This window comes from Jatropha curcas, chromosome 11 (assembly GCF_041381405.1).
Source record: "Jatropha curcas cultivar XTBG-Jc1 chromosome 11, XTBG_Jcur_1.0, whole genome shotgun sequence".
Classification (NCBI taxonomy): domain Eukaryota; kingdom Viridiplantae; phylum Streptophyta; class Magnoliopsida; order Malpighiales; family Euphorbiaceae; genus Jatropha; species Jatropha curcas.
The window spans coordinates 7,094,448-7,119,634 of NC_143161.1; the positions used below are offsets into that span (position 1 = coordinate 7,094,448).

Consider the following 25,187-nt stretch of genomic DNA (forward strand, 5'->3'; position numbering starts at 1 on the left):
AAGTGTATGGGGAATTTGCATGTGAAGACTTCCTTGCGGGCATTGCAAGAGTTAGGCTAAGGTCGGGCTTCAATTTTGCATGGCCATGCACAAATTTGGATATATAATCAAAAGCCAAGTGGAAATATGCTAAGAACGGCTATGATAGACTTGCTACGTGTTTATTTCTTATAAGTTGAGTTCGGTTTTAGTGTGATTGATCATGGCATGGCATGGCTTTATACATATAAGCATTATCTCCACGAGCTTTTTCTTAAAAAAAAAAAAAAAAAAAAAAAAAAAAAAAGAAAGAAAGAAAAAGGAGGATATAGATGATATTAACAAATATGTTAGGACATAGACACTCTATAGAAGAAAAAATTGAATTAAAAACCTAATAATGAGTTTAAATATTTATTAATAGTGTGTAACGATGCTAAAGAGCAGGAGCAAAGCTATCTTGCCACGAGAGTGGGCAATTGCCCCGCTAACTTGCATGTTCAAAAACTTTTGCCCCATCTGACTTCAAATCCTACTTTGCCCGGCTAAAGAGAAGGAAAAAAAAAACACAACCTAATGTATACCTTATATGTAAGAGCATTTTTATGTTAAGGAAGAATTGCCTAAATCATATAGTAATTTGTCCAATAAAACTTCATATATATTGATTTCGAGTTTTTATATATATTTTCATCCAGTAGGACTTGAGCTTATTCTTATTGTTTTATAATATTGTGAGCTGACATGTTACAATAAAAAAATTTTCTTTTTACTTATAATTAAGATTCTTATCTATATATATATATATATATATATATAATTATAATTCATTAACTATATTTATGTGTAACAAATTTATGTGGATATAGAAAGTGTGTGTGTATATATATAATAAAGATCCTTTTACAAGCCAAGGCAAAAATAAGCCAATGTAAGGTAACTTTTATACATAGAGAGAATATGCTACCACTGCATGTCCCAACCATACAAACCTAATTATACTGATCCAAAAGAGAGAAAGAAACAGAGAGAGAGAGAGAGAGAGAGAGGGGGGGGGTAGCTAGGGTTTTGTATATAGATAGAAAGCATGAGCTCATTTAATATTATTAAAAATATTTATTTAATCATCATTGAGTAACTGCATGGACCAGAGATCCTCCATGGTCCAGTAAGTTTCAGTGGATTCAGGAGCCAAAGTTGGTCCTGTAAAAGCCTCCATAGTTCCTTGGTAAGATGGAGCAGAGTAAGTCTCCATCATTCCTGATGAAAATTGACTGCTGCTTGAACTTGTTGCATGTTCATTTATCTCTGAATTTGTATTCTGACCTGCAAATGCTTCTGCTTGCTTTATGTGTTTCTGGATTCTTGTCCTCCAATAGTTCTTTATTTCATTATCAGTCCTTCCTGGAAGATGCTTCGCGATTTTCGACCACCTGGAATTTAATTATATTAATTAGTGAAATTAATTAATTAAAGGAAATAAAAATTATCACTAATTAGAATAACATAATCAAATAACTACAAATTAGAACTTGAAAAATAATAATAATATTGAAGAAATTGAATATATTTGGCTATATGACGTATATTGACAAGCCAGTAGTACGTAAAAAAGGGATAATAGTTTTCATTTGGAATTATTCAAAAAAGAAAAAAGGTGTTCGTGAAAGAAATTGTGAAAAACATTCTATTTCTCTGGAGTGACTGGCAACCTAAGAAATGTTAAGCTATTTTAGTTAAAATGGTGGCTTTATCTCAGTACATGTTCCTTGGCTAGAAATCAAAGTATAGACAACTCTATTCAAAATGTCCTTGTAATAAAGCGAAGCAGAAATTGAAATTTAAATTTTAAAATTTAAAATTTGAGTGGCTCATGTAATTCATCTAAGTCTTTTATGTATGTAATAATTTTTTCACATGAATATCTCTAAGTCTTTTAGGTAGAAAGAATTCGAGCTTGACCTCTTACATTACAAAAGTTAAAGTATTAGTCAAACTAAACGACAAAGAAAATCTGGCCAAGAAATAAAAAAGACACGTGAGTATTTTAACTTGAGAACCCAAGACCATGTTGATCACAATATGGAGATTGTCTTAAAGGGGCCAGAACATATGGTTAATGTCCATTTCAACCAAAGCAAAAGATCTTCTCTTTCTTCTGAAATGAATAGCTAACATGTGACCTATTTAAATGGGTTCAGCTTAAAATGGAAACTTCTTATTGCCAATTTCATTTTGCCTGCATTCACATTTCACAACGTGCCTGAATACCAAAAACTAGCTGTAATGTTATATTTTTCTTTAAATAAAATAAAAGAAAATAACTTACCTGAAATGTTAGGTTTCTAGTTTATTTTTAGTCCCTTCCAAAACTTTACAAGGAAAAAAGAGGTCAGTTTAACTACTTAATTACATTTTTTATATATTTTTTTGATGAAGATCAACACATAAATAATAAAGAAAATAAATCAAGAACAAATAAATAAATTTAAAAAATGTGTACCTTGGAGGGGATCCATCAATCTAGCCCCCAGTAGTACACATCTTTCCATCATTTTAATCAAGAAAATTCTATTGTTGCTAATAATTTATCAATTTGGAATAGAAAATTTAATTATATATATGTACAAAATCAAAAGTTCTTGTAAAAAAGAAATCCTTCTTTTTAATAGTAATAATAATACATTCCTGTTGAACCAATTTGATCTTGATCATTGGCCATATATATGTACTACATGGAGGATAGGTCCATTGGCAGTGATGTGTTCTAGCTCCATAGTATAACATCTAAAATTGAAGTAGAGGATAAAAAGGAAACAAGAAACACCTTTTTAAGGAAAAAAAACATTTCTTTTAGTATCATAAATTCATAAAATAGAAAAAAATATATAATACTCAATTTATATAATATTCGAAAAACCCAAATAAAGGATAAAAATACCAGTGGCTTCGTTACAGCCATGAAAAATTCAAGAACAACCATTTTTCCAGGACAAATTTTTCTAGCCTTAAGTTCTTTAAAGCCCCATGTGCTTAAATCCCACGCCTCTCTCTCAAGAGTTACTCGTTAATGGGCTTAAGAGCTATATTATATATATAGAAACCAAAGATTTGAGTTTCTTTTTAAGAACTATTCTACGTTATATACTTTAGCTTCCAAACAATATATATATTATAAACATATTTTCAAAATAATCATCTATGACATATATATCTATATATATACCTATTTCCCCACTTAGCATGCAGTTCCATGATCAAAAGCTGTTCTTCTGAAGTTATGTTTCCTCGTCGAACGTCAGGGCGAAGATAATTCAGCCATCGGAGTCTGCAACTCTTTCCAGTACGTTTCAGACCTAAAGAAAAAGGAGAGTTTCGTTATTAGGGTTTTGTTTATGAATGAAAAAAAAAAAAAAAAAAAAAAAAAAAAGGGAGATACATATATATAGATTGTTACCAGCAGCTTTAGCAAGGGAGTTCCATACGCCTTCACCATGGTTGGCTATGTAGTTGATCAAGATCAAGTCTTCTTCCATAGTCCATGGACCCTTTCTAACTTCAGCATCTTGAGAGTTGCATGGTTTTTTCTCCATTTTTGTTGTTTTTGGAGAGAGAGAGAGAGAAAGAAGGTGTGTGAAAATAATGAGGTATTAGGGTAGCTGTGGCTTTTATAGAGGCAATCTAAGGATAGATATTTTTAAGTTTTGTTTCTCATTGATGTTAAACTTACATAGACTCAGATACAGGACACGGTACGATACAGACACAGGATATAATAACTAAATATGACATACTCACGTACTGATTGCATTAAAAACTACTAAAGTAATTTATTAAGAAAATTCAAATAAATAAACAATTATCTAAAATAGTTTTTTCTAATTTGTTATCTTTTTTTTTTTATGGAGATTGGATATCCAATCTGCAAGACAAGAATTCAAACCGAGTACTCTAAATCGAGGGACAATTCACTATAAATAAACAAATAAGACTGTCTAGTTATATCAGGAAGTTATCGGGATAAAATAAAAAAATTTAATTTTTTTCTTTTACATCATTAGTTAAATCATTAACATTAATATTGTTATTAAAAAATTATTGTTTCCATAGGTGACTCGTGTAGAAATAAATTAACGGTTTTAAAATTTTTAATTTAAAAATATTTAAAAGAATAAAAATGGCTCTCTACAATGTTTCAGTTCCATTTTTTAGTCTGTTTAAAAGGTGCCTATGTCCGATAGAAATAAAACACCAAGTACATTAGATGTTTTAAAGTGCGAGTCCAATCTACCTGTTAATCAAATTCTTACAAAGTGAACTTTTGACCTAACTATGTTGTTAATAACAGTGCACATGCATGCATGAGTAAGAATACATGTAATTGCATGCATGGCCACATTATTTGGTTGGAATAATATCCAATAGCCAATAGAACGTAAACACAAAATTGACTCCTACGTATAACATATATGCACGTCTAAACAAAATACTATATATTATAAAAATTGTTTTTTTTGGTTTATATTTATATATTTTTATTCCATAAAATTGTCTTTTCGTTTCAAATTATCTTATTCTTCTCATCAAATATATAATTCAAGGGTTGTTGCTGAGTACATAAACACTTTCAAAATCTTTGGTCAATGTTCAAGTGCCGATCATAATTTGGTCAACAGAGATGCATTAGGAGTCCCTCCACATGGAGACGAAGCTAGAAGCGGGAAAGGAAGTAACTTATACAAGCCCGTTTAGATGTATGCGTATAAGATTTTTGGTTTATCTTAATTATTTGGATTTGTCCATACTTAAACATTTGTAATTTGATTTCATATGAACTTTTGTTTTCCACTTAATAATTTGAATTTGATAATTTGATAATTGTTTTGATGTGCTTCAAAATTAATTAACTAATATATGTAGTTTGATTTGAACTAAAAATTATTAGTAGTCGCTGTTAAAATGTAAAATAACTGTTTATGGTATAATTATATTTATATATCACGATGTATAATGTATGTATATATATATATAATATTTCTAGTAATTATTTTTATAAAGTTAATAAAGTTTAAATATTATATAATACAAATTAACTATCAGCGGATACTTATCTTTTAATTGTGCGATTTTTTTTTTGGGGGGGGGGGGGGGGGGCGCTTCAGGTGCTCTTATGTTGTAGGTTATTGGAGAACATTAGGTTGGGATGTGCGGAGAAAAGGCTATTGGCTTGACATTAATCAGTTAGATTAGTTCAACTTAATTTCCCTAATCTGCTTCATTTCCTATCATTAATATAATCCACTTCTTCGTTGGCTGATAAAAAAAAATGTTCCAAGTTTAACATTCAAATTTTTGTATCTTTTCTTTCTCATGCCTTTTACTATTTTTAATATTGTAATAAATTAGAACAATTAAGTCAAAATTTATGGCTTAATTACTTAAAATAATATCAACTTTTAGCATGTCTTTCAATTCTATCATATTAGCCTCCAACTCAATTTCAATCAATTTTCTGAAAATGGATTAGTTCTTAATATATATATATATATATATATAAATATAACCACGAAGTTTTTAAACCATATCAACCCAAAAAGACAAGACATCAAAATTTCTCATGTTTCCCCCTCAAACCATGATAAAAAGAAAAGAAAAGAAAGTAAAAATTTTGGAGCTAAATACACGTTGTGTGTACAATGCTGGATTAACAACACTCAGGATTCGCAAACATGGTTAGAAGATTATCAGTTGCTGGACAAAATTAAAATTAGAAGTTTCGAGTTAGTTAAAGCTAAATTTCCATTCTTTTTTATTTCTCTTAGCGATTGGTACTTCTTTGATGCACTCATGCAAATTTTTAAAAGGAAGGAAGAAAAATAACAGTTTGCATTATTTCTTCGCAAATCTGTTTTCCCTTCTCATAAAAAGTAGCTAAAGTTTTTTTAAACTTTTAGTTATAATTTGTTTTATGGTTTTGGTATTGCTTGCTTCTCATGCTCAAGTTATAGGTGTTTTGGGCTAATAGAGAAAAGTCTTATGGCTTGGGTCGAAGACGCGAGTTTTTCCTACGTGCAATTTTATTTTTTTTTAATAATAAATTTAATTCTCTTTTGTTGATAAAAACAATATCAACACTCGGGATTCTTCCTATTTTTTTTTCATTTAAAAGAAAATATGAATAAGATTTAATTCATGATTAAAGATAGTTAAAAAGATTTAAAGGGAGTAAAGTTGAAAAAATTATTATTTTAAAAGATAAAATAAAAAAATAATATATTATAAGATAATTTAAAAAAAAAAAAAAACTCATTACGGCCACCGAAGGCTCCCGCTCACTCCGTCAATTGTCAGAAGTCAAAAAAAAAAAAAAATAAAAATTAGAAGGTGAAATTAAAAAGAAAAAATTAAATTATCCACAATTTTACTAAGTGAAATTTTAAAATTTTAGATTCTATTTCTTTTATGACTAGGGTGAGCAACATTAGAGTTTAATTCGAAAATGATATCAAATGGTTGAATTTCAGTTTGGTCCAATCATCTTTTTTAGAATTCGATCACTCATCGGTTTGATTAATAATAATTATTCGGTTTTTCATTTTAGTTTGATTTTATACATACTTAACCGAATTAATTTTTTACATCCAAAATAGGTAATTTAGTTTGAATAACCAAAACCATTTTTGAATTTTTCATCCAAAATAGGTAATTTAGTTTGAATAACCAAAACCATTTTTGAATTTTTCGAAACAGTTTCGATTACCATATACATACATTCAATCTTCAGTCCAATTCAGTTAAACCTAATGTTGTCATGTGCTCACCCCTCAATCATGAAGTGAAATAGGAAAAAGAAGAGGAAGAAGAAAATTCATATCCATCAAATAAATCATCATTAAACTGTTAATTCATATATTTAGAATTACTATATACTCCTTATTACTGTCTTATTCCTTTTCTTTTCAATAAAAAGATATTTATATATTTATTTATACTGAGAATTTGTACATGCATGATTAAAGATTATAAATGCATAAATAATATTTATTATTTTAATTAAAAATAAAATTTTCAACATAATTAATAATAATCAAATGGTTGTCACATGATTAGATATAAGCTGAAAGTAGAAATTAGGTATGTATAGCTCTCCGATCCAAGCAAAAATTATTATGATGGAGTACAACAGAAAGGGCCAAGCTGGCAAATGGGATTAATTAGGAATACTTGGCTTAGACTAAAACTCTAATAAATCTCAACTAAAAAGACTAATTCCTAACAAAAATAACCCTGGCCAGTACTATTTATTATAACAACTCATAATCTAATTAATTAAAACAGGAAGACCCGTTGCTTCCTTAATTTCCTTAATCTATAAGCTTCTGCATTCTGACCTTTCATTCTAAAGCTAGCTTGGATTTATACTAATTATAGTAAATCTATGTTGTGGCCATAATCGAGTGAAGCTCTTCCAAGATTTCAGCCCACAACTGGCTAGGGTGCGTGAGGGACCGTATCCAAAGTCGGTGAATCGGGATGCTTATTCTATTGCTAGAGTTAAAATTACATGTTAAGGTTTTATTTCATAAAATTAATTGTTTTAGGCTCGTTTGTTTTCGTAAAATAATTTGCAGAAAAATATTTTTTATAATTTTCCGTCGTTTAAGGTGTCAAGAAAATAAATTATGTAATTCATAGAATAAAAAGATAAAATCGTGACTTACGAATATAAAAAAAAAATTTAATTATTTAGAAATCCATTTTTTATATAACTTGTTAATCATTCAGCTCAACAAGTTATTAATTCAAACTCAGTATTTAGTTTGAATTGAATTCTGAATAATAAATATATATTCACTATCTCGCTAAGTCGGATGATCGGAAGTGATATGAAATGTTAACGGTTAAATAATTAAGAAGTAAAATATAGTGTTTTCTTACAATTGTATTCACAGTTAAAGCTGATAGAAAGTGACTTTCACAAGCATTGAGGCGCGTGAGATAGACAATTCTCATTAGAGATAAAATTGAGCTCCCAATCTTATTATGTACTAGCAAGTCCATGAGGTCCCTTAATTTGCCTTAGCAAGAAACATATTTTGCCTTATTTTCCCAAATTAGGAAAAGTCTTAAAGAAACTAGTGGTTAGAGCCAATTACAATTATAAGAGTAAGGGCTGTGAAATGCCTTAAAGCAGCTCTCAACTTTTGGGTCCAATGCCATTTGCATGTGATCACAATTAAACGTCCTAATTAGATGCCAAACTTTTAAATTAATGAAGAAATACAATTTGTGGATAAGATTTGGATTGGTTGTCCTCAACTATGAGAATTAGCAAGACAATCTCATATTATAAATTATGTCGGTGTTGGTTCAGTTTATTCATGTAACTAATAATTGATTAGTATTAAACAATTAAATTGTAGGTATTTGGTAAATTTTTTAATCAACAGTTGATAGTTGATAGATGTTTTTATTAAGTGCAGATTCCATAGCTATGTTTTGAAACTTTTCGTATCATGTACTAGCTGATTTTTCTTTAAATTTTATTAACCTCATAAAAATAAGTACGAGCAAAATTATTTTCTAAAATTAATATCTTTTATTTATAGTTATATAAAATAATAATTTTCTATTAAATATTACATTAAAAATATATTTTTAGTTTATATAATACATTAAAACAAAAATAATAGATTCACCTTAAAATATAAAGAAATATGCATATATTTTGCATCATAATTTATAAAAATAATAAACCTTTAATGTTCATTTTGCATTGTAATAGCAACCGCGGACAAAATTTTTACCAAACATCATTATTCATCAACTAACTCCTATAACTCATAAACTCATTTGTTATCAGCAACCACCGCTATCAACTAGTATGAACGGCTAAATCAAACAAGCCTTGAATGATTATCTATGGAGTTAACATATTCATGTGATTTGGAGATTGCTCTACTTCCACATAGAATTAGACCTCTAGTTAGTGAGTGATTGCACACAGCATACAGTGCATAACATAGTTTTAGATCTGATTGTTTCACTGTTTGAGTGATTATATGTACGATATATATGCATGTCAATATGTAAGATTTCACCTACAGTCACTTTCACAGCTTGCAATTACTGTTCTTAATCGGTGAAATACACAATTTCATCGTTGGATTTTATTACTTTAATTTTGTGATACTTTCGGTTTTTACTTTGACTTATCAAAAGACTTCAATTTATAAAATTAATTTTTATTAAATATTTAAATTTATAAAATCATCTTATTGAACACTTTAACTTGTAAATAAAATTAAATATCTATTAAAAAAGGTGAAATTTATTATCCTAAAAAATTATGCTAACTACGCATCAAATCAATATTTTGCATATAAAAGTTAAAATCCTAAAAATTATTGTTTGTTAGTATAAAAAAGTGTGTAATGTTATCAGAATATGTAAATTCAAATGCACAATATGTCATCCATACAATTTAGACTGCCACAAAATTAAAATTACACAATTAAAAGATGAATTTATTCAGCGATTCTTAATCCAACTTGAGTTTTAAAAAATATTCAATGTTATCAAAACTAAAATGTCTTTAGTTTATAATAACGTAACCATAACTAAAATGTCTTTAGTTTATAAAAACCAAGACATAAAAGAGAGTACAGTCCATTGAAAATAATATTTTATTTATTAAAAGTGATATTGTAATTAAAATTAAAATTGAGGGTACTAGCAAAAGAAGTTGATTTAAAGAACAATTAAAACTACTGTAAAATTTGAAATTTTTTTAATGATTTGGCGCCTCACTTATCGAGTAAAATATATTCAACTTAAATTTCTGGCTAATCCACCAAAAAATACTCGTTGCACCTTTGTTAATAATTTAAACACTCCATTGTAAGTTTATTTTGTTTAGAAACCAAAAGAAAAAAACATTAGAAAAAACTCAGACACCATAAAAATAATCACCCTAATGGAATATAGATTTTTTTTTTTCTTTAAAAAAAAAAAAAAAAAAAAACAAAACTCAAGTCGCCATTGCCAAACGTGCCAAGTTCTTTTATAATTATGTTTGAAGAGATAAATGTACTAGCTAAGAAATATTACTCAAACCCACACTTCAGGTAAAGTAGATCTAAACAAACCATTCTGTTATTACAACAGTCACTGAACAGAAGGGAAGCTTGGCTTTCCAGACTCGCAGGTCTCAAAAAGTCTACAACACCATCAGAATCCTTGAGTTCGTTTCAAGCCTGGAAATAAAAATCAAAAGAGGTAGTTACCACATTAATTTAAACAATTCCAACATAAATCTAATTACCATCTTGTTTTCCTCCGCACAATAATCAATAAAACCTTAAACTTCTGACTTTCGACATATATACCCTAAATTGCAACTTAAACAACAATTGCACCTCAAACTAAAATTAAGGTGAAGATTTCGAGTTAAAAATTAAAAATAATGGGCCCCACAACTCAGTTAATAACAATTGCGCCCTCATATTTGTGACCTCCGTCGAAGCATGATTGCCGTGGTTGATGGCAAGCTGCTCCTCGGTTCTTTGCTCAATCCAAGACTCTTTCCTTATTCACCAAGAATTCTATAGAAAAAAGCTCAACAAATCCTTAGCTTTTTCTACAGTTTCTTCACAACTTACACAAGACCATCCAAAGAAAAATGACTTTGTCCCATATTTACCAGGAATGCTCCAATCACAACTCTCTAAATCCCGGCAAACAAGCCCATGCTCGCATTACATATTTCAATTTTCCCCTGCTATTTTTATTTCAAATTATTAGATCCAAATGTATATAAAATGTCCCATTTGAACTACATGTACCAAGTGTTCGACAAAATGACTGAAAGGGATGTAATTTCTCATAACACAATGATATCTAGAAATGGTCGCTCATAAGGTAATTTTTATTATTTAATCTTAGTACCCATTAATTTTTTTTCTTTTTTAAGTTACATTTCACATTATTATATACGTTGTTTTCTTTTTTAAATTTCTTAGTGGGAATTTTAGATTTCATCAATATGCAATGGTATTTTAGCATGGCATATTTGATGTTTAGGCCATTCTTAACTCAATGAACAAAAAGCAAATTTGTTACCTCCAAGGAAGTAAATGTTGCAAAGACTCTATACAGGTGAGCATTCAATTTGTTCACTTAATTTTGTTAAATCAAGATTTTCTTGACTTTTTTATCTTGATTTGTTTTTATGTGCTTATAATTTACTCTCCATGGTAAACTTACTATTTTAAGTTTTTTGTCCGAAAATCAGAATTTATAAGACCGGAGAACATCCCAATTCAGTATGGAGGACTAAGCGAACCCACCAATTTACAGGTTAACCCACCTTAACCGGCTTAGTCATTTACTGTAAAGGGAGGAGAGAAGGTGAACATTCAGATCCAAGGGATTGAGGTTTCAACCGATAATACAGAGAAGAAACGGGGCAAGGAAACTGTTTATATTTCCCTCAATTGTGCATTTTAGTCTTTAGCTAAGCCTGGGTTAAGTTGTAGGACCCGCAGTTTTAATTTTTCATTCAAAATCCTAACCCCAACATCAGCTTGCAATTACTCTCAGGTTTGCAATTTAGGGTATACATGTCAAAAAGTTCAAATTAGGGTGCAATTGCAACAAGTCGATGAGTTCAAAGTTTTATTAATTATCAAGCCGTTTTCTTCTATAAACTTCACAATATTAACCTGTCCGGATATCTTATTTAACTTTATGCATTGTACGATTGTCACTAGTAAATATACTCACCTTGCTCGCAATATTGTTGGACAGCCATTCCAGCCCCTCATAAAGGCCCTCTCCCGATGTTGCACATGTGCTCTGTATATACCTGAAATCGAGCAGTCACAGCATCAGATCAGCAAACGTGGAAGCACTAGTTTTCTATTGTCAATACATTATGTAGTCACATTCCAAATGTTAACAGGAATTTTCAAAGTTATGATGCTCAAAAATGCTGTTCGGCTGATTCTAGTTGTCTGGACTTTGTGAAAACCTCCACATTCAGAATGTCCCAATTTAACAAGTGAAAACAGAAAATTTAGAAGTTCTTTTGTAATTATTCAGGCATGTTAACATTGTATCTTATTTTACCAACTTTTAATAACTGCTCTATTAATTTGAAAGGCGTTTTGATAAAATGGCACAACCTGACAGGCACTTGGGTACATAAAATCCAACAATGTATTTACCAGTGGCGTTGACGGAGAGAATGAAGCCCAAGCTTGTCAGTTATTTCTGCAGCATTCATCGCATTTGGAAGATCTTGTTTGTTGGCAAACACAAGCAAGACAGCATCTCTCAGTTCATCCTGCAACCAGAATACCCCCAGATTATAAAGTAGTTCAGACCAGAAGAACTCTATCTGTTGATCCTAATGTAAACAGAATCACAAAATGCTGATTTGTTAAGCAATATAGTATTATACGATCTTATGCCAAAAAAAAAAAAAAAAGATTGGTAAAGCAACTAAAAGGAAGCAGGTGAAAGAGAAGAAAGCCAGGAATTAAACATAGATACACGTAGACTAACAGTTCGTTCTGCAGACCCTCCTCTCATTTGTATATGATGCTTTTTATGCTGCCTATTTTCACCACCCCAACCACCCTGCCTAATGCAGCAGCACCTATCATCATAATCCATACCTACCCGTGCATTTTAAATCTGGAATACTATCATCACACCAATGGCATTGAGCTAGATCAGGCAGAATAAATAGGTGATGCAAAAGCAGTTTTGGAAAATGGCAAAGAGGAATGCAATAATAAACAGAACCACGAGCATATGTACCTGGGCAACACAACATTAAATAAGATGGAAGTGTGTGAAGCTTTTAGGATATAAGTACAATTCACATCATGGTTTTTGGACTTAATTTAATTGATATTGGACTTAATTGCAATTTCGTTAATTGTATTTGCATCTAACTGTGAAGTACACTGTAATGTTTGCTGAGTCAATAGCTATTGTCTTGGTTAAGTGGCAAATTGAGCTGAATTATATGCCACCTAATCAATAACTAAGATGTAGGAAATATTTTTGGGATACGAATCAATTTATCAAATTTTCTCTCTCTTCTCTTGATCTCTACCTCTTTCCTTCTCTTTCTCTCCTCTTCTTCTTCTTCTTCTTCTTCTTCTTCCCCAAACACTGAAACCCTAAATACAATCACCTGTTAGGATCAGATGATCGCTGAACCTAACAGAAGGTACCATTTTTCTTAAATGAAAAAATGCATCCAATACAAAACGTAATAATTTTGACTCAAGCCCATCAAGACCAGTATGACTGAGGAAATACATGCAATGGCAGAATATGACTGAACTTAGATGAACATATTATGCAAAAAAGAAAATGGAGATGTACTTTGGTAGGATACCTCATTCAACATTCTATGCAACTCATCCCTTGCCTCAACAACTCGATCTCTGTCATTACTATCCACCACAAATATAAGACCCTGAGTGTTCTGGAAGTAATGCCTCCACAGAGGGCGGATCTGTATTTGTTCGAAAAAGAATAACATCACTCAAAAGAAAATCAATTTAACAGGAAACCTAACATAACAAATAAAGCAAAAATAACGGATTCACATGCACAGTTGCTCACACACACACAAAATAAACTAAACATACACCCCAATATCTTATTTCAATGTTAGTGCAAACAATGTAATGTAAACAGTGCCAGCAATTCTCCAAGAAGAGACATTTACATGTTCATGTGAAAAAATAAATCCAATTTCCAATTTTGCCAACCCCCCAAGAACAAACAACAACACCCACATTCCATGATATCTCATCTACTGATTAAATCATACCATCAGGCATCAGGCCAATTCTTGTAATTGCAAAAGTCTCCAAAAATGATGACTTTTTTATAAGCACAAAAACATTATTACACACAATGTTCCTTCCAATTTTACTTCCTTTATGGCCAAACTTTTTTGCAAAATGAAGGAGAACATCTCGTGCAGCCAATCCCAATTAGCTTGGACTTGAGAGCTTAATTGAATACCTCCATAGATGCTTCCATGTAAGATACTATTTTAAATGCTAATAACTACAACGAAACAAAAATTTCAAGAGATTACCTATTCCAATACAAATTTAACCTTTTTCACACTAGATAAAAAACGGAAAATATCAACTCATATCCTGAAAATCTACATGCATAAGTTGACAAAGCATAATGCTCTAGTTAGGTATCTTACAACTGAAATACAAACCCAGTATTCATGTTCAGTAATAATAGAAATAGTAATGGAAAATTGGAATTCCAGTATGCACAAGCTTATAAATACACCAGTATCACATTAATTTTTGTGCTTGTGCATGCAGTATACACAGATACCTTGTCTTGACCACCAACATCCCAAACAGTGAAGCTGATGTTCTTATATTCCACAGTCTCCACATTAAATCCTGGAAAATGAAAATAAAAACTAATCATATCAAATCAAACAAACTCACATGAATACATTTTAACAACAAATTATCAGTATAATGCATGTGTAAACATCCAAATGGAATTTGCAAGCATCATAGGGAGGGGAAAAAAAATGTCAGATAGAGAAAATATTTAGTTGCCAGCTTAAAAATACATAATCACTAGCAAGCCATCAAGTTGATTCGCTACTAGTACAATCATAACAATTGATCTTTCTCACTATCATTAAATGCAACCATAATGACTTGTAGTAGTCATTTTCGTACAATTAGTGGCGGTCATTTCATATCCAAAACCCAATAAAAATTTAACTTCACACCAACAAGGCAAAATAAGCAATTATTACAACTCCATTATTGAACTACATAATCTTCAACATAACCTTATCAGTTATCACAGAACAACACACAAAAGAATATAAAAGCATCCAGACTATGCTTTTGAAATATGAAAATATACGGCATATGTTAATTAATAAAAAGACAACATAAGCATAAACTCCCAAACAGATGATTAAAACTCAACGTAAAACCATCAAAACTAATATATCAAGAGTAATTGGAAGCTCACCGATGGTAGGGATAGTGGTGACAATCTCTCCAAGCTTGAGCTTGTACAAAATAGTGGTCTTACCAGCAGCATCAAGACCCACCATCAAAATTCGCATCTCCTTCTTGGCAAAAAGCCGGCTAAATAGCTTCGCAAAGGAAAGCCCCATCTCTGATTCTCTATCTATAGCTTTAGGGAAAATCAAAAATCAGATCAAACATAAAAAAATTCAATAAATCAGCAACCATTTCCAGAATCAAAAGCTACATATTGAAATCAGTAAATCGATCCGAAATTTAATCACAAATCGGTATTCGAAATTTAAAAAATAAAAAAAAAAAAAAAAGAATTTAAAGATCTAATTACGTAGTAAAGAATGAAAGAAGATCAGGGAATAGCGATAAGATCCAATCGCTAGCTCTGATAAGTGACGCGAGTCTCTCCTTTCTAGTCTAAATGAAAGCTCCTTTTCCGAGAGAGAGCGAGAGAGAGAGCTGTATGCCAGAAAGGGTCTATATTTAGTCAGACGGGTTAATTATAAATTTAGTCTTACAACTATTCAAAATTTTCTATTTTATTACCTGAACAGAAAGTTTTTGCGATCGAGTATCCGAACTTTTAACAAAATTTCAATCAAGTGATTCGCCCTTACGTGGCATACCTTAAAATTGATTAGGATGAAAATGGATTCTGTCTTACACCTTACTTATAAGTTGTTCATTCTAATGCAAATTTTATCATTTACGTAAACAGTTTTGCAAGGTGAAAGTAAATGTATTTGGTCTTGGACTCGTATTTTGTGTGCAGCCTCAACATTCACATCTCTTCAATATTCATCTTAGCATTAGTTACATTGTGTGACACACATTATCTAAAGCAAACTGCTTTTCCCTCAGTTGACTAATCTTGCTTCAAATATAAATGGTTTATTTTTTGTAGCTCTCGTTTTATCGTTTTTAGCCACAAACTTGGTTCTGCTGCCATGGCGGCTCGTTCGGCTTGCCTATGCTCCTACTCGCTACCGGGAGCACTTATCTCTCATTTTTTCCACCGCAAAACTGGTTTCTGCGCGACCTTTTTCCAGTTCAACCGTTTCACCTCAACCGGTCGATTAACTTCTTCAACCAATCCTCTAATGGCGGTTCGCTCTCAGGCCAAGCGAGGGTTCACATTCAAAAAAGACGAAATAGCTACTCGTAAGCAGACCTCAAAATTTCTAGACTAAAAAACTGATTTGAATTGAAAATTCCGAATTTTATGATTTCTCTAAATTGAATGTTCTCTGAGTTTCTGCTTTTTTACTTTGTCTGGTGGTGTTGTTGCTCGAATGTTACTAGCCGCTGATCTTCGTTTTGAGGCACCGCTCGAAATCGTCAGGTATCCGGACCCTATATTGAGAGCGAAGAACAAAAGAATCGATACGTTTGATGAGAATTTGAAGAAGCTGGTCGATGAGATGTTCGATGTAATGTACAAGTACGTTTTCTTGATTTCCATATAGTAATGTGTACTTTAAAAATTGGTTTTGTGTGTTAGAAGTTGCTATCCTAGCTTGCCAGCTGTGAATTTGTTGCGTGCTCCGTAGTTAGCTTAATTGTAGAGTTGTACATTCTAGTCAGAAATTATTGTCATTATTTGGGGAATATGAACATTTTCACCCTCGATTTTTTCATTACCATCTGGGATGTTCATATGTCTATAACTTGAGATAGACTTGCTATGGGTGAAGAAGATTGTCTGTGAATTGCATTTGTACTGATGATGTGTGTCTCATATTTGCAGTAGAATACTTATCCAAAAGCAAATTCTATCCAACTATTAGATACGTAGTTTCGCAAATAGTGTTGCTCTTATTAACAGCATGACCCTTTAAACTTTTAGTCATCCGTGCTTTTCATTGGCACCTTTAATGGTATTTTGTTGGGGAAGTCAGAAACTTCAACTCCCTTAAAGTAGCTTAATATATTTGATTGAAATCGGATTCTGTTGTTCATTTTGCACTTCTACATATAAGTATGCTTTGTTTGATATGATATGCGCCATCTCCTTTGTTCTGCTTGGTCATGTTTTTATCCTTCATAACCGTTGCTTGATATGATATGCCAACTGTCTGGCTGTAAAACAAAACTGTGCATTCTGGTTTTTTCATTGAAATTATATGTTTCTCTAATCAGACTTTGTTAATTGTTAGATGCCTATAATTAGTCCTTGCTACTTACAGGTTGTGAACAAATACTTGTTGGCTTCCTTTTTTAACAGAACTGATGGTATTGGGCTCTCAGCACCTCAAGTAGGAATTAATGTTCGACTTATGGTGTTTAATTCAGTTGGTGAGCGTGGTGAAGGAGAGGAGATTGTTCTCATCAATCCAAGAGTTAACAAATATTCAAAGAAAATTGTGCTCTTTAATGAAGGTTGCCTATCCTTTCCTGGGATCTATGCTGATGTGGAGGTACTGATACTGGTCTTCTTTTCCTTGAAGCATACCTTTTCAAGTTAAAGTCCCATTGGAAGTAACAAGTACGCAGCGGGAAATGGCCAAGTCATTTTTGAATACTGCCATCCGATATTTAAATCACTTTTATACAAAATGTAACCTAACCTAACCAAACCCATCCAACCCAATCCTCATATTCTTAATAAAATTTCTTTAAAAATAAATTTATAATAGAGACAATGATGATACACATAGTGAATGATTCATATTTTTTTGTCAAAATTTTTTTCACAATAAGTAATTCAAAATTTATTGAATTTTACCCTTTGCTTTAATTGCTTAATTTAAGTGGATATGGAAATATATGATTCATATAGTTGACCTCAACTAGTTTTGGATTAAGTCTAAGTTGTTGTTTGTTGTATTCTTTTTATGATAAATTCAACTATTAAATGAATCGTGTAGAAACTATTAGTATATTTTGACTAAGCACAACACCTCAATTGGATTTGGAAAAGTCCACTTGATACAATCCATTAATAAAATGGGTAGGAAAAGGTGCGCTTAAACCCAATATGTTGAACATCTAAACCTGAATCTCATTTATGGTTCATTTGACATAGACATGCCCCCGTTGTAAAGATCTCACACAGTTTAGAACTCAAGTGCAAATGGTACCTTTTGACAAAGCTGCTTCATTTTCACGGGACCGAACAGAACTAAATAAGGCTGGTTTAGTTTGCTTAGATTTTGAAATTATTTAATATTTCAACACTTTTACTCAATAAAATGTTGGATTGAGAAATATCTCAGACAGAGAGTAATTTGCCTTAGTTATCATAGTTCGTAATTCAGTTTGTTTTATGCTAAAATTTGAGCTGTATTATTTGAGTTTGTTGATATTTAGCATTTTTGTGCAATTATTGTGATGTTGTCGTAGTTGTTGCTTTTTCCCTCATTCTTCAATCAAGCCAAGTGTGTTTGAGTTTTGATGTTGAAGTTTGCTTTTTGGAAAAGAAAACCTTTTAGATGTACCAAACTAAGCTATAGTGTCTCTGTGGCCCCGTATGGAAAAAGATTTTTCATGAACAGATTAGATAGCCATGATATGCTTAATATATAGTCTTAAACACAATTTTGCTTCAACTCAAATTATCATTTGCTTGGTTTATTATGATCCTGAAATTATTTAGAATATCATTTTATACTTGCAGAGACCAGAATCAATAAAGATTGATGCAAGGGACATTAATGGTGCTAGTTTTTCTGTCAACTTGTCAGGTCTTCCTGCACGAATTTTTCAGCATGAGTTTGATCATTTACAGGTAGTCTCATGGCTAAAATTTTATTCACTAGAAAATATTGGATACAAGTGATCTTTATTAGTTTGTTGCTGATAGTTGATGTATGCTAAATGGATGTGGCTACAGTAGTGTACATATCTTATAGATATCATATATGTACATATAGATAGATGGCTACGCTAGATGCTAGAATTTATGAGGTAAGGCAAAAATGCAGGATCAGTTTGCTTTTCATTTGATAGAAAATGTTTCTTGCAGCATCAATCTTATAGTAATAAATGTACATACAAAAATAAATACTTCATAGTTGTACCATCCTCTTGGTGTAACTGTATAATACTTGCCCCATTTTCCCCATAATTTTATTTTGATCTGGTACCAAATACCACATTCTTTTGTCAAGGTTTATAATAAACCTGTTGCAATTTTGCATATTGAAGGTTCATGTTTCTAGAACCATCATGTCCAGCATAGAGCTTTACAGCTTAAGAGTAAACCTAGCCGCAATACGTGTGTGTTATTAGTAACAAAACTAATCATCCAATAGATAGTCATCTATGTTATTTCTTGGCTTATTTTACGGTTTGTTAAAATCAATTGTTAGTCTTTTTGCTAAGATAGCTCATTATCTTGCAGGGTATTCTGTTTTTCGATAGAATGACTGATGAAGTTCTTGAGCATATTCGTCCACAGCTACAGGTGAGTAGAAGTGAGCCAGTGATACACCTTCTAATTCCACAAGGTGGCTCCTTTTTCTTGATAGGAAACATGTTTAGTATACTGCTATGCAAGAAGGCTTATACATACTTGCCAGATATTTCTGCAGTACGAAACTGTAGCCATAAGAGAAAAAGCAATGAGCAACTAAAACAACTAATTTCCATTCCAGCTTCTGATGTATTATCTTGCCAGAACATGTAATTGCAAAGGGGTATATATTGGTGAATCAAGCATCAGGACATTCTTTTTCTTCATCTAGATCTTAGAAGAATGGAACAAAAATCCTGAGCTGCTGCAAGATCATTTCAATGTTTATAAAATAAGCAAATTGTAGTTACACATAAGTTAAGGGATTCCAAGGGAAAAGCTTAGAAAATGGCTTTGAAATTAAGGTGCTTTCTAGTAAATGCATAAGTAAGAATGTCTTTCATGATGCTTTTAGTGCGAGTTACACACTTGCAAATCACAACTCCATTTAGAGCTAAGTTAGACCTCTCACCCATTCTACAATTGATAAAGAGTTTAATATGAACAACCATTCATTTCAGGCCGAGAGAGCTATACTTCTAGCTGCTTGAGCATGATACAGCAATTTCTATCAAATGTGCACACAAACTACTTTATTTCTATCATGAGATCAGACAAAATCAAATTGTGTAATGATGTTTTTGCATGTTTTGGTTTGTAAATTGGTTATGCTGAAGAAATACCTTGTTTATCTACAGGATATTTTATGAAATGGGATAACATATTGCTTCATAGTGAACTAATTTTGACAGGCCTTGGAAAAGAAATATGAGGATAAGACTGGACTCCCAAGCCCAGAAAGGATTGAAACACGCAGAAAAAAGAAGGTTGCTGCCGGTTTTGGGAAATAATGATTGCAGGCTTGAGCTAGTTCAGATTTATCAGGTACATTTTCAAAAAAATTAAGTAATTGAATTTTTGTATTTCCTTGGTCCAGTCTGTTATATATTGCCTTTTTACTTTCTTTTAATATCCTATTTGCAGAAAGATCAAACTGAGGCTGGTGCTGCATGTATTATGCCTCGGAATTTGCTGGCTGAAGCTCAGGTTGAACACATAAACATACATTACAAGATGGTGGTTGCACTACATGGTTGTTAGGAAGTTACAAAGGAAAGATAGATAATTGCATGTAGCTTGATGACTAATGTGTACTTAATAGCTGTATTGTTTGTAGGGATCTCCATTTGTCCCTGCACACTCATTGCCTTGAACGAATCTCTCTCTCTCTCTCTCTCTCTCTCTCTCTCTCTCTCTTTTGAGAAATTGAAAGAAAGAATCATTTATCTTTTCCTACTTTTCTTCTTTTTGCTTTCTGATGGTGATACATAATTAAAGACATTATTAAATTGGACTTGAGACAAACTTGGTTCCTTGATATTAAATATATGCTCCTAGTCAGTCTTTCACCTTTTTCATCTTCATTTGTTGTGCATGCTTAAATGTCCATCCTTAAATGTCCAGCTGAAACTGATTTTGGTTATAGATTTCACATGTTCAATTTCTCTATAGCTTACTGTCATTAATACTTATATCATTGAACCTTAGGAACAGTAAGCCTAAAAGATCGCATTTTGTTTTACATTCAGCTTAAATGAAGAACAGTGAGATTTTATGTTTAACTAGATTAGAGAATAACAATATTATGTATTATATTCTTTTGGAAAGTAATTGAGAAATTGATGCATGCCTAGGACAAAGATTCCTAGGACTACAAGTTTTTGCTATTGCCCTGAACAAACATCTGTATAGGTGTACAAATAATATCATACCTAGCTATATAGTTCCCTAGGCTAGGCTTAGCAGCTAACTATTTGCTTCTTTGATTTGCCTGTCTGCAAGCAGTTAATTGGAGGGACAATTTCACTTTCCAGTTCTCCATATGTGTTCCAACAGAAAGGTTGGCTGTCTTCTCCAACCGATTTAAGCTCTATGGTATCTAATGATACACCAGTGCATGGCAAGTTGTCACTGCATGCAAAGTGTACAGGATTTCTTGTATATGTGCCTTTTATGTTCACATAGTTTATGCTTGACACAGCCACAGCAGAAGATTCATTTCGGCATTTGCTGCCATCACAGTAAAATTGGTCGATCATTATCGGAATTTGCACTCCGGAAACTTGAATGTTTGAGAATGTGACTCCTTGTACTGAACCTGATCCTCCCTGCAGTAGGTAAAGAAAAGGGCTATTTAGATGGTTTCATTCTAGCAGGGAAATTCATATAGTTATGTGCTACTGTTGTGATAATTTGGATTCCATGGTATTCATGCCTGCCATGTCTTGATCCTGACACCAGTTAATGTGTTCTGTATCGAAACATCACGAACAGTGACGTTTGAAACACACGCTTTAGTGTTGGCTTTGCCCAACCCTCCAATGCTAATTCCATGTCCCGGTCCACAGTTTATATTGTGTATGTACACATTTGAGCATCCAGTTTGAATAGACACACAGTCATCCCCTGACAATATAGCAAAATATGAAATTAATAACTTGTCTGATTTTGATGTATGTGTTGAGGTTTTCCTTCAGATCCTGGATTTATGTGTTCAGATCCTGGATTTATGTGTTACTTTCAGTAATTATTGATTATTTTAGAGAGCTCTAGTGGGAATACATGATTCATTATGGATTAACAAGTGGTTCTCTATTTTGATTTCTGGAATTACCACAGGCAAGATGGCTGCTGTAAATGAGCACATCTCGGGAGTTCTGAAGGTGAATTCCATCGGTGTTTGGGCTGTCCTCAGGAGATGCAGTGGTAAAATCAGAAACCTGAACAGTTGTGCAATCGTCAAATTTCAGGTGAGTTTGAGGGCTGTTTTGAATTGTTATGCCTGTGACAGTTACTCCAGTACTTCCATAGAATCTTAGTACCTGCATAGATAGAGAAAACCGTTAACAAAACATTCTTAGCGTTAAAACTTTGATCCAAGTGTTCCATTGCATTTAAGATGTTTTTGACAAACTGCTCCGGGAAAGTAGTTTGTCGGGACATAGCAAACCATTATTGAGAAAATTCATATTTTCTAGTTTTTCTCAATCCATGGTTTTTCAAATGCAGTCAAAAGAATTTACAAAAAAAAAATAATAATAATAAAGAAGTAAAAATACAACATTGAAAAGCAGGTGAAAACTCAATGCCAAACGGAGCCTAGACTTTGAGTGCTTACTGTTGGCTTGGTGCCAGGCATTTTTGCACTGTGCTCACTGGTTACCTGCTTGATAATTTGCGAGACAGGATAGATGGGTTAGTTTTAGCATAATTTGAACTGGAAATGTGAAGAGTGGCTTTGTTGAATACTTGAATTCTTTTTTTTTTTTTTTTTTTCATTTACCTCTGAGTCTAGACTATCATCTGGTAGGTCATTCCACCAGACCGAACCTTGTCCATCAATGATGCCTTTACCTTTGATTGTAATCCCTTTTAGTTTTGTGAACTCGATCCATTGTAGAAGCCCTGATCCCCATGCTCCAGCACTAGTAGGAGCTATGATCTTGCCGTCCAACTGCAAAACATTTTCAAACAAATTTAAGTAATTTTACTCCTTCAAGAAGAGTCTAGCCTGGTTTGGATAGGAAAATTAGAAGGGAGTACAACAGTTCATGAAAGAATTTATTCTGTTTAGTTCTTAAGGAATTAAAAATTTTTATGATATTTTTATATTTAAATACAATGATTACCTGAAATAATATGAAGAAGAGGGGAAAGGAAAAGGATGCTAATAAAACCAGGAGTTAATGGAAATTTACCTGAAATACAATTTTTTCTGCACAATTAGGACCTGAGAAAGAAATTGGGTGTACAAGGAAAATAGACCCAGAAGGAACTATTATCGTTGACGCCTCTACTTTGCAAGCAGCTGCCCATGCTGCCTCAAATGCCTGCGTCACATAATACCAATTTATAACATTTTGATTAATATAACATCAACTCCAATGAAAATAATGACAGCCTCCGGTATTCTTACACAGCCGTTGGTTTTTCATAGATGGCAAAATAATATTGGTATGGTCTTTCGTGAAAGACAACCACTTGCCTGAAATGCTATCTTTAACTTTTAGAATAACTTTTAGTGCCACTCACTTGCCTATTTTGTTATGTTATGATTAGATAGCTAAATGAAGTTACATAATTAGATAGAATTGTAGTTTGCACTCACCATGTTATGGAGTATATATGAAAAGATAGTAATACAATCCAGTCTAAGTTTGCGTTTGTTAGTGGAATTTAATTATATTTTATTACATTACATTTCATTTCCTTACCGAAAATATATTCATGTCTATTGAGTGCACAGTAATAATTTTCTCAATTATTTTAAAAGAATAATATAAAGAAAATCTAAGATTGAATTTGATGATGTGAGTAGCAAATTATTAGAACTTTGAATGACTATTTATGTTTTGAAATTAATAATAAACTCTAATGAACTGATTGGGAAAATAATGAAAGCTTCATGACTTAATAATCATCATCACCTTTGTGTCGTCACTATGACCATCACCTTTAGCACCATAGTCAAATACATTGAAGGTGGCAGAGCTTAACAAGCTCCTGCCATGGCCGTGGCTAAAACCACCAAAACCTTTTTCCTTCTGCAAAACCACAGAAGTTGTTGGGACAACTTTGCCTGGTCTCCAATACTTCCCCTGTAGTCTTGCATGGCAAGGTTCAAATCTTGGAGATAAAAGAGACAAGACAATGAGGATAGTGATTAGAAAAGTATTTTCAAGATTGGAACCGAGCATTTTGATCACGTAAAAGAGAAAAGAATAATTATTTTCTTTAATTAGGTGGCTAATGAAGAAGAAGAAGAAGATAAGAAGAGTTTATGTGTCGATATAGAGATTGGTGAGCTTGTATTTATAGGGGAGAAAATAGATAATCCAACTTCATAATACGGTACTATACAAGCATATGATGCACAGTTAGACAAAGATAGGTTGTCAATTTTCTCTTGGTCAAATAAAAAATGCCCCTGAACTCAACAGATTTAACTGTGTGGCATACTAAACTTTATAAGGACTTATTTTGCCATTCAAATTATAAAATTTTATCTACTAAACACATTAACTTATAAAAAAATATTCTATTGAACTTGTCATCTTGTAAAAAATTAGATCGATTAACTTATTAAACAATTAAAAAATGTAAAAATTATTATTCAAAAATTGTATTAACGCACATAGTAACCATACTTTGTATAATAAAGATGAAAATCCTAATATATCATTGTTTCTATGATGGAAAGGGCATAATATATATAAAATTCGAAAATTGAGGGGACATAATTGGTCTACTAGCAAAATTTAGTGTGTGATAATGTTAAAAGTTGAAAGTTTGATATGTGAATTTATATATTTAGCCATTTTTCTCTTAGATTGTCCTGTTCTTTCCCATGTTTTCTTTCTGCAGTACACATTATTTGATTATTTCATCTCGTAATTTTTCTGTTGACTTACATTAGTTGCTTGCGTGACCTTCTTAAGTTTATTCACAATTCACAAGAAATCTGAAAATTGAAAATAATTAACTTAATACATGTGAGAATTTTAAATAAAGCAGTATTTATTTGATTTTTATTATTTTCCATCTGAGTTTAATTTATTTTAATTTAAACTCTCTCTCATTTGAAATACTCATGCATCTGTCTAATAAACATCTCGTATCACATGTCC

The 25,187-nt window shown here is 31.9% G+C and overlaps 4 protein-coding genes across 6 annotated transcripts; 1 reads left to right on the top strand and 3 right to left on the bottom strand.

Annotated features, from left to right (window-relative positions):
• Positions 1-843: 843 nt before the first annotated feature.
• On the bottom strand, positions 844-3,629 carry LOC105634200 (MYB-like transcription factor EOBII). The gene is made up of 3 exons (XM_012217024.4): positions 3,437-3,629; positions 3,206-3,335; positions 844-1,412 (listed from the first exon to the last, which is right to left on the bottom strand). The coding sequence occupies exons 1-3, from the start codon at positions 3,570-3,572 to the stop codon at positions 1,100-1,102; spliced, it is 579 nt and encodes a 192-aa protein (XP_012072414.1). The 5' UTR covers positions 3,573-3,629; the 3' UTR covers positions 844-1,099.
• A 6,391-nt stretch (positions 3,630-10,020) lies between these two features.
• LOC105634209 (ADP-ribosylation factor 2-B) lies at positions 10,021-15,556 on the bottom strand. The gene is given in 8 exon segments (XM_012217036.4): positions 10,021-10,235; positions 11,764-11,799; positions 11,802-11,845; positions 12,207-12,325; positions 13,394-13,513; positions 14,368-14,438; positions 15,034-15,201; positions 15,379-15,556. Coding segments are annotated over 7 exon segments (564 nt in total). The 5' UTR covers positions 15,182-15,201; positions 15,379-15,556; the 3' UTR covers positions 10,021-10,209.
• Positions 15,557-15,807: 251 nt separating this feature from the next.
• Positions 15,808-20,796, top strand: PDF1B (peptide deformylase 1B). Of its 3 annotated transcripts, none has more exons than XR_001046862.4 (7): positions 15,808-16,208; positions 16,350-16,488; positions 17,272-17,464; positions 18,664-18,774; positions 19,390-19,495; positions 20,253-20,385; positions 20,485-20,796. XR_001046862.4 is itself a non-coding variant. In XM_012217054.4 (7 exons), exons 1-6 carry the CDS (start codon positions 15,995-15,997, stop codon positions 20,349-20,351), a joined length of 819 nt encoding a protein of 272 aa, XP_012072444.1. In that variant the 5' UTR covers positions 15,818-15,994; the 3' UTR covers positions 20,352-20,385; positions 20,485-20,796. The 3 variants fall into 3 exon arrangements, 2 of the variants coding, with proteins under 2 accessions (XP_089572861.1, XP_012072444.1); XM_012217054.4 differs by having other exon boundaries at positions 15,818-16,208; positions 19,390-19,452; XM_089716735.1 differs by lacking the exon at positions 20,485-20,796 and having other exon boundaries at positions 15,812-16,208; positions 19,390-19,452; positions 20,236-20,374.
• Positions 20,797-21,127: 331 nt separating this feature from the next.
• LOC105634235 (Pectin lyase-like superfamily protein) lies at positions 21,128-24,318 on the bottom strand. The gene is made up of 7 exons (XM_012217069.4): positions 23,988-24,318; positions 23,259-23,390; positions 22,844-23,014; positions 22,679-22,723; positions 22,175-22,382; positions 21,776-21,966; positions 21,128-21,668 (listed from the first exon to the last, which is right to left on the bottom strand). The coding sequence occupies exons 1-7, from the start codon at positions 24,255-24,257 to the stop codon at positions 21,300-21,302; spliced, it is 1,386 nt and encodes a 461-aa protein (XP_012072459.1). The 5' UTR covers positions 24,258-24,318; the 3' UTR covers positions 21,128-21,299.
• Positions 24,319-25,187: the final 869 nt, after the last annotated feature.

Coding starts and splice junctions, on each gene's coding strand:
- LOC105634200 (XM_012217024.4), bottom strand. CDS start 3,572: ATGGAGAAAAAACCATGCAACTCTCAAGATGCTGAAGTTAGAAAGGGT. Junction 3,336..3,436: donor CTCCCTTGCTAAAGCTGCTG/GTAACAATCTAT, acceptor CTTTTTCTTTAG/GTCTGAAACGTACTGGAAAG. Junction 1,413..3,205: donor CATGCTAAGTGGGGAAATAG/GTATATATATAG, acceptor ATTAAATTCCAG/GTGGTCGAAAATCGCGAAGC.
- PDF1B (XM_012217054.4), top strand. CDS start 15,995: ATGGCGGCTCGTTCGGCTTGCCTATGCTCCTACTCGCTACCGGGAGCA. Junction 16,489..17,271: donor ATGTTCGATGTAATGTACAA/GTACGTTTTCTT, acceptor CTTTTTTAACAG/AACTGATGGTATTGGGCTCT. Junction 19,453..20,252: donor ATATTCGTCCACAGCTACAG/GTGAGTAGAAGT, acceptor TAATTTTGACAG/GCCTTGGAAAAGAAATATGA.
- LOC105634235 (XM_012217069.4), bottom strand. CDS start 24,257: ATGCTCGGTTCCAATCTTGAAAATACTTTTCTAATCACTATCCTCATT. Junction 21,967..22,174: donor CAGCAGCCATCTTGCCTGTG/GTAATTCCAGAA, acceptor CTATATTGTCAG/GGGATGACTGTGTGTCTATT. Junction 21,669..21,775: donor TCAGGATCAAGACATGGCAG/GCATGAATACCA, acceptor TACCTACTGCAG/GGAGGATCAGGTTCAGTACA.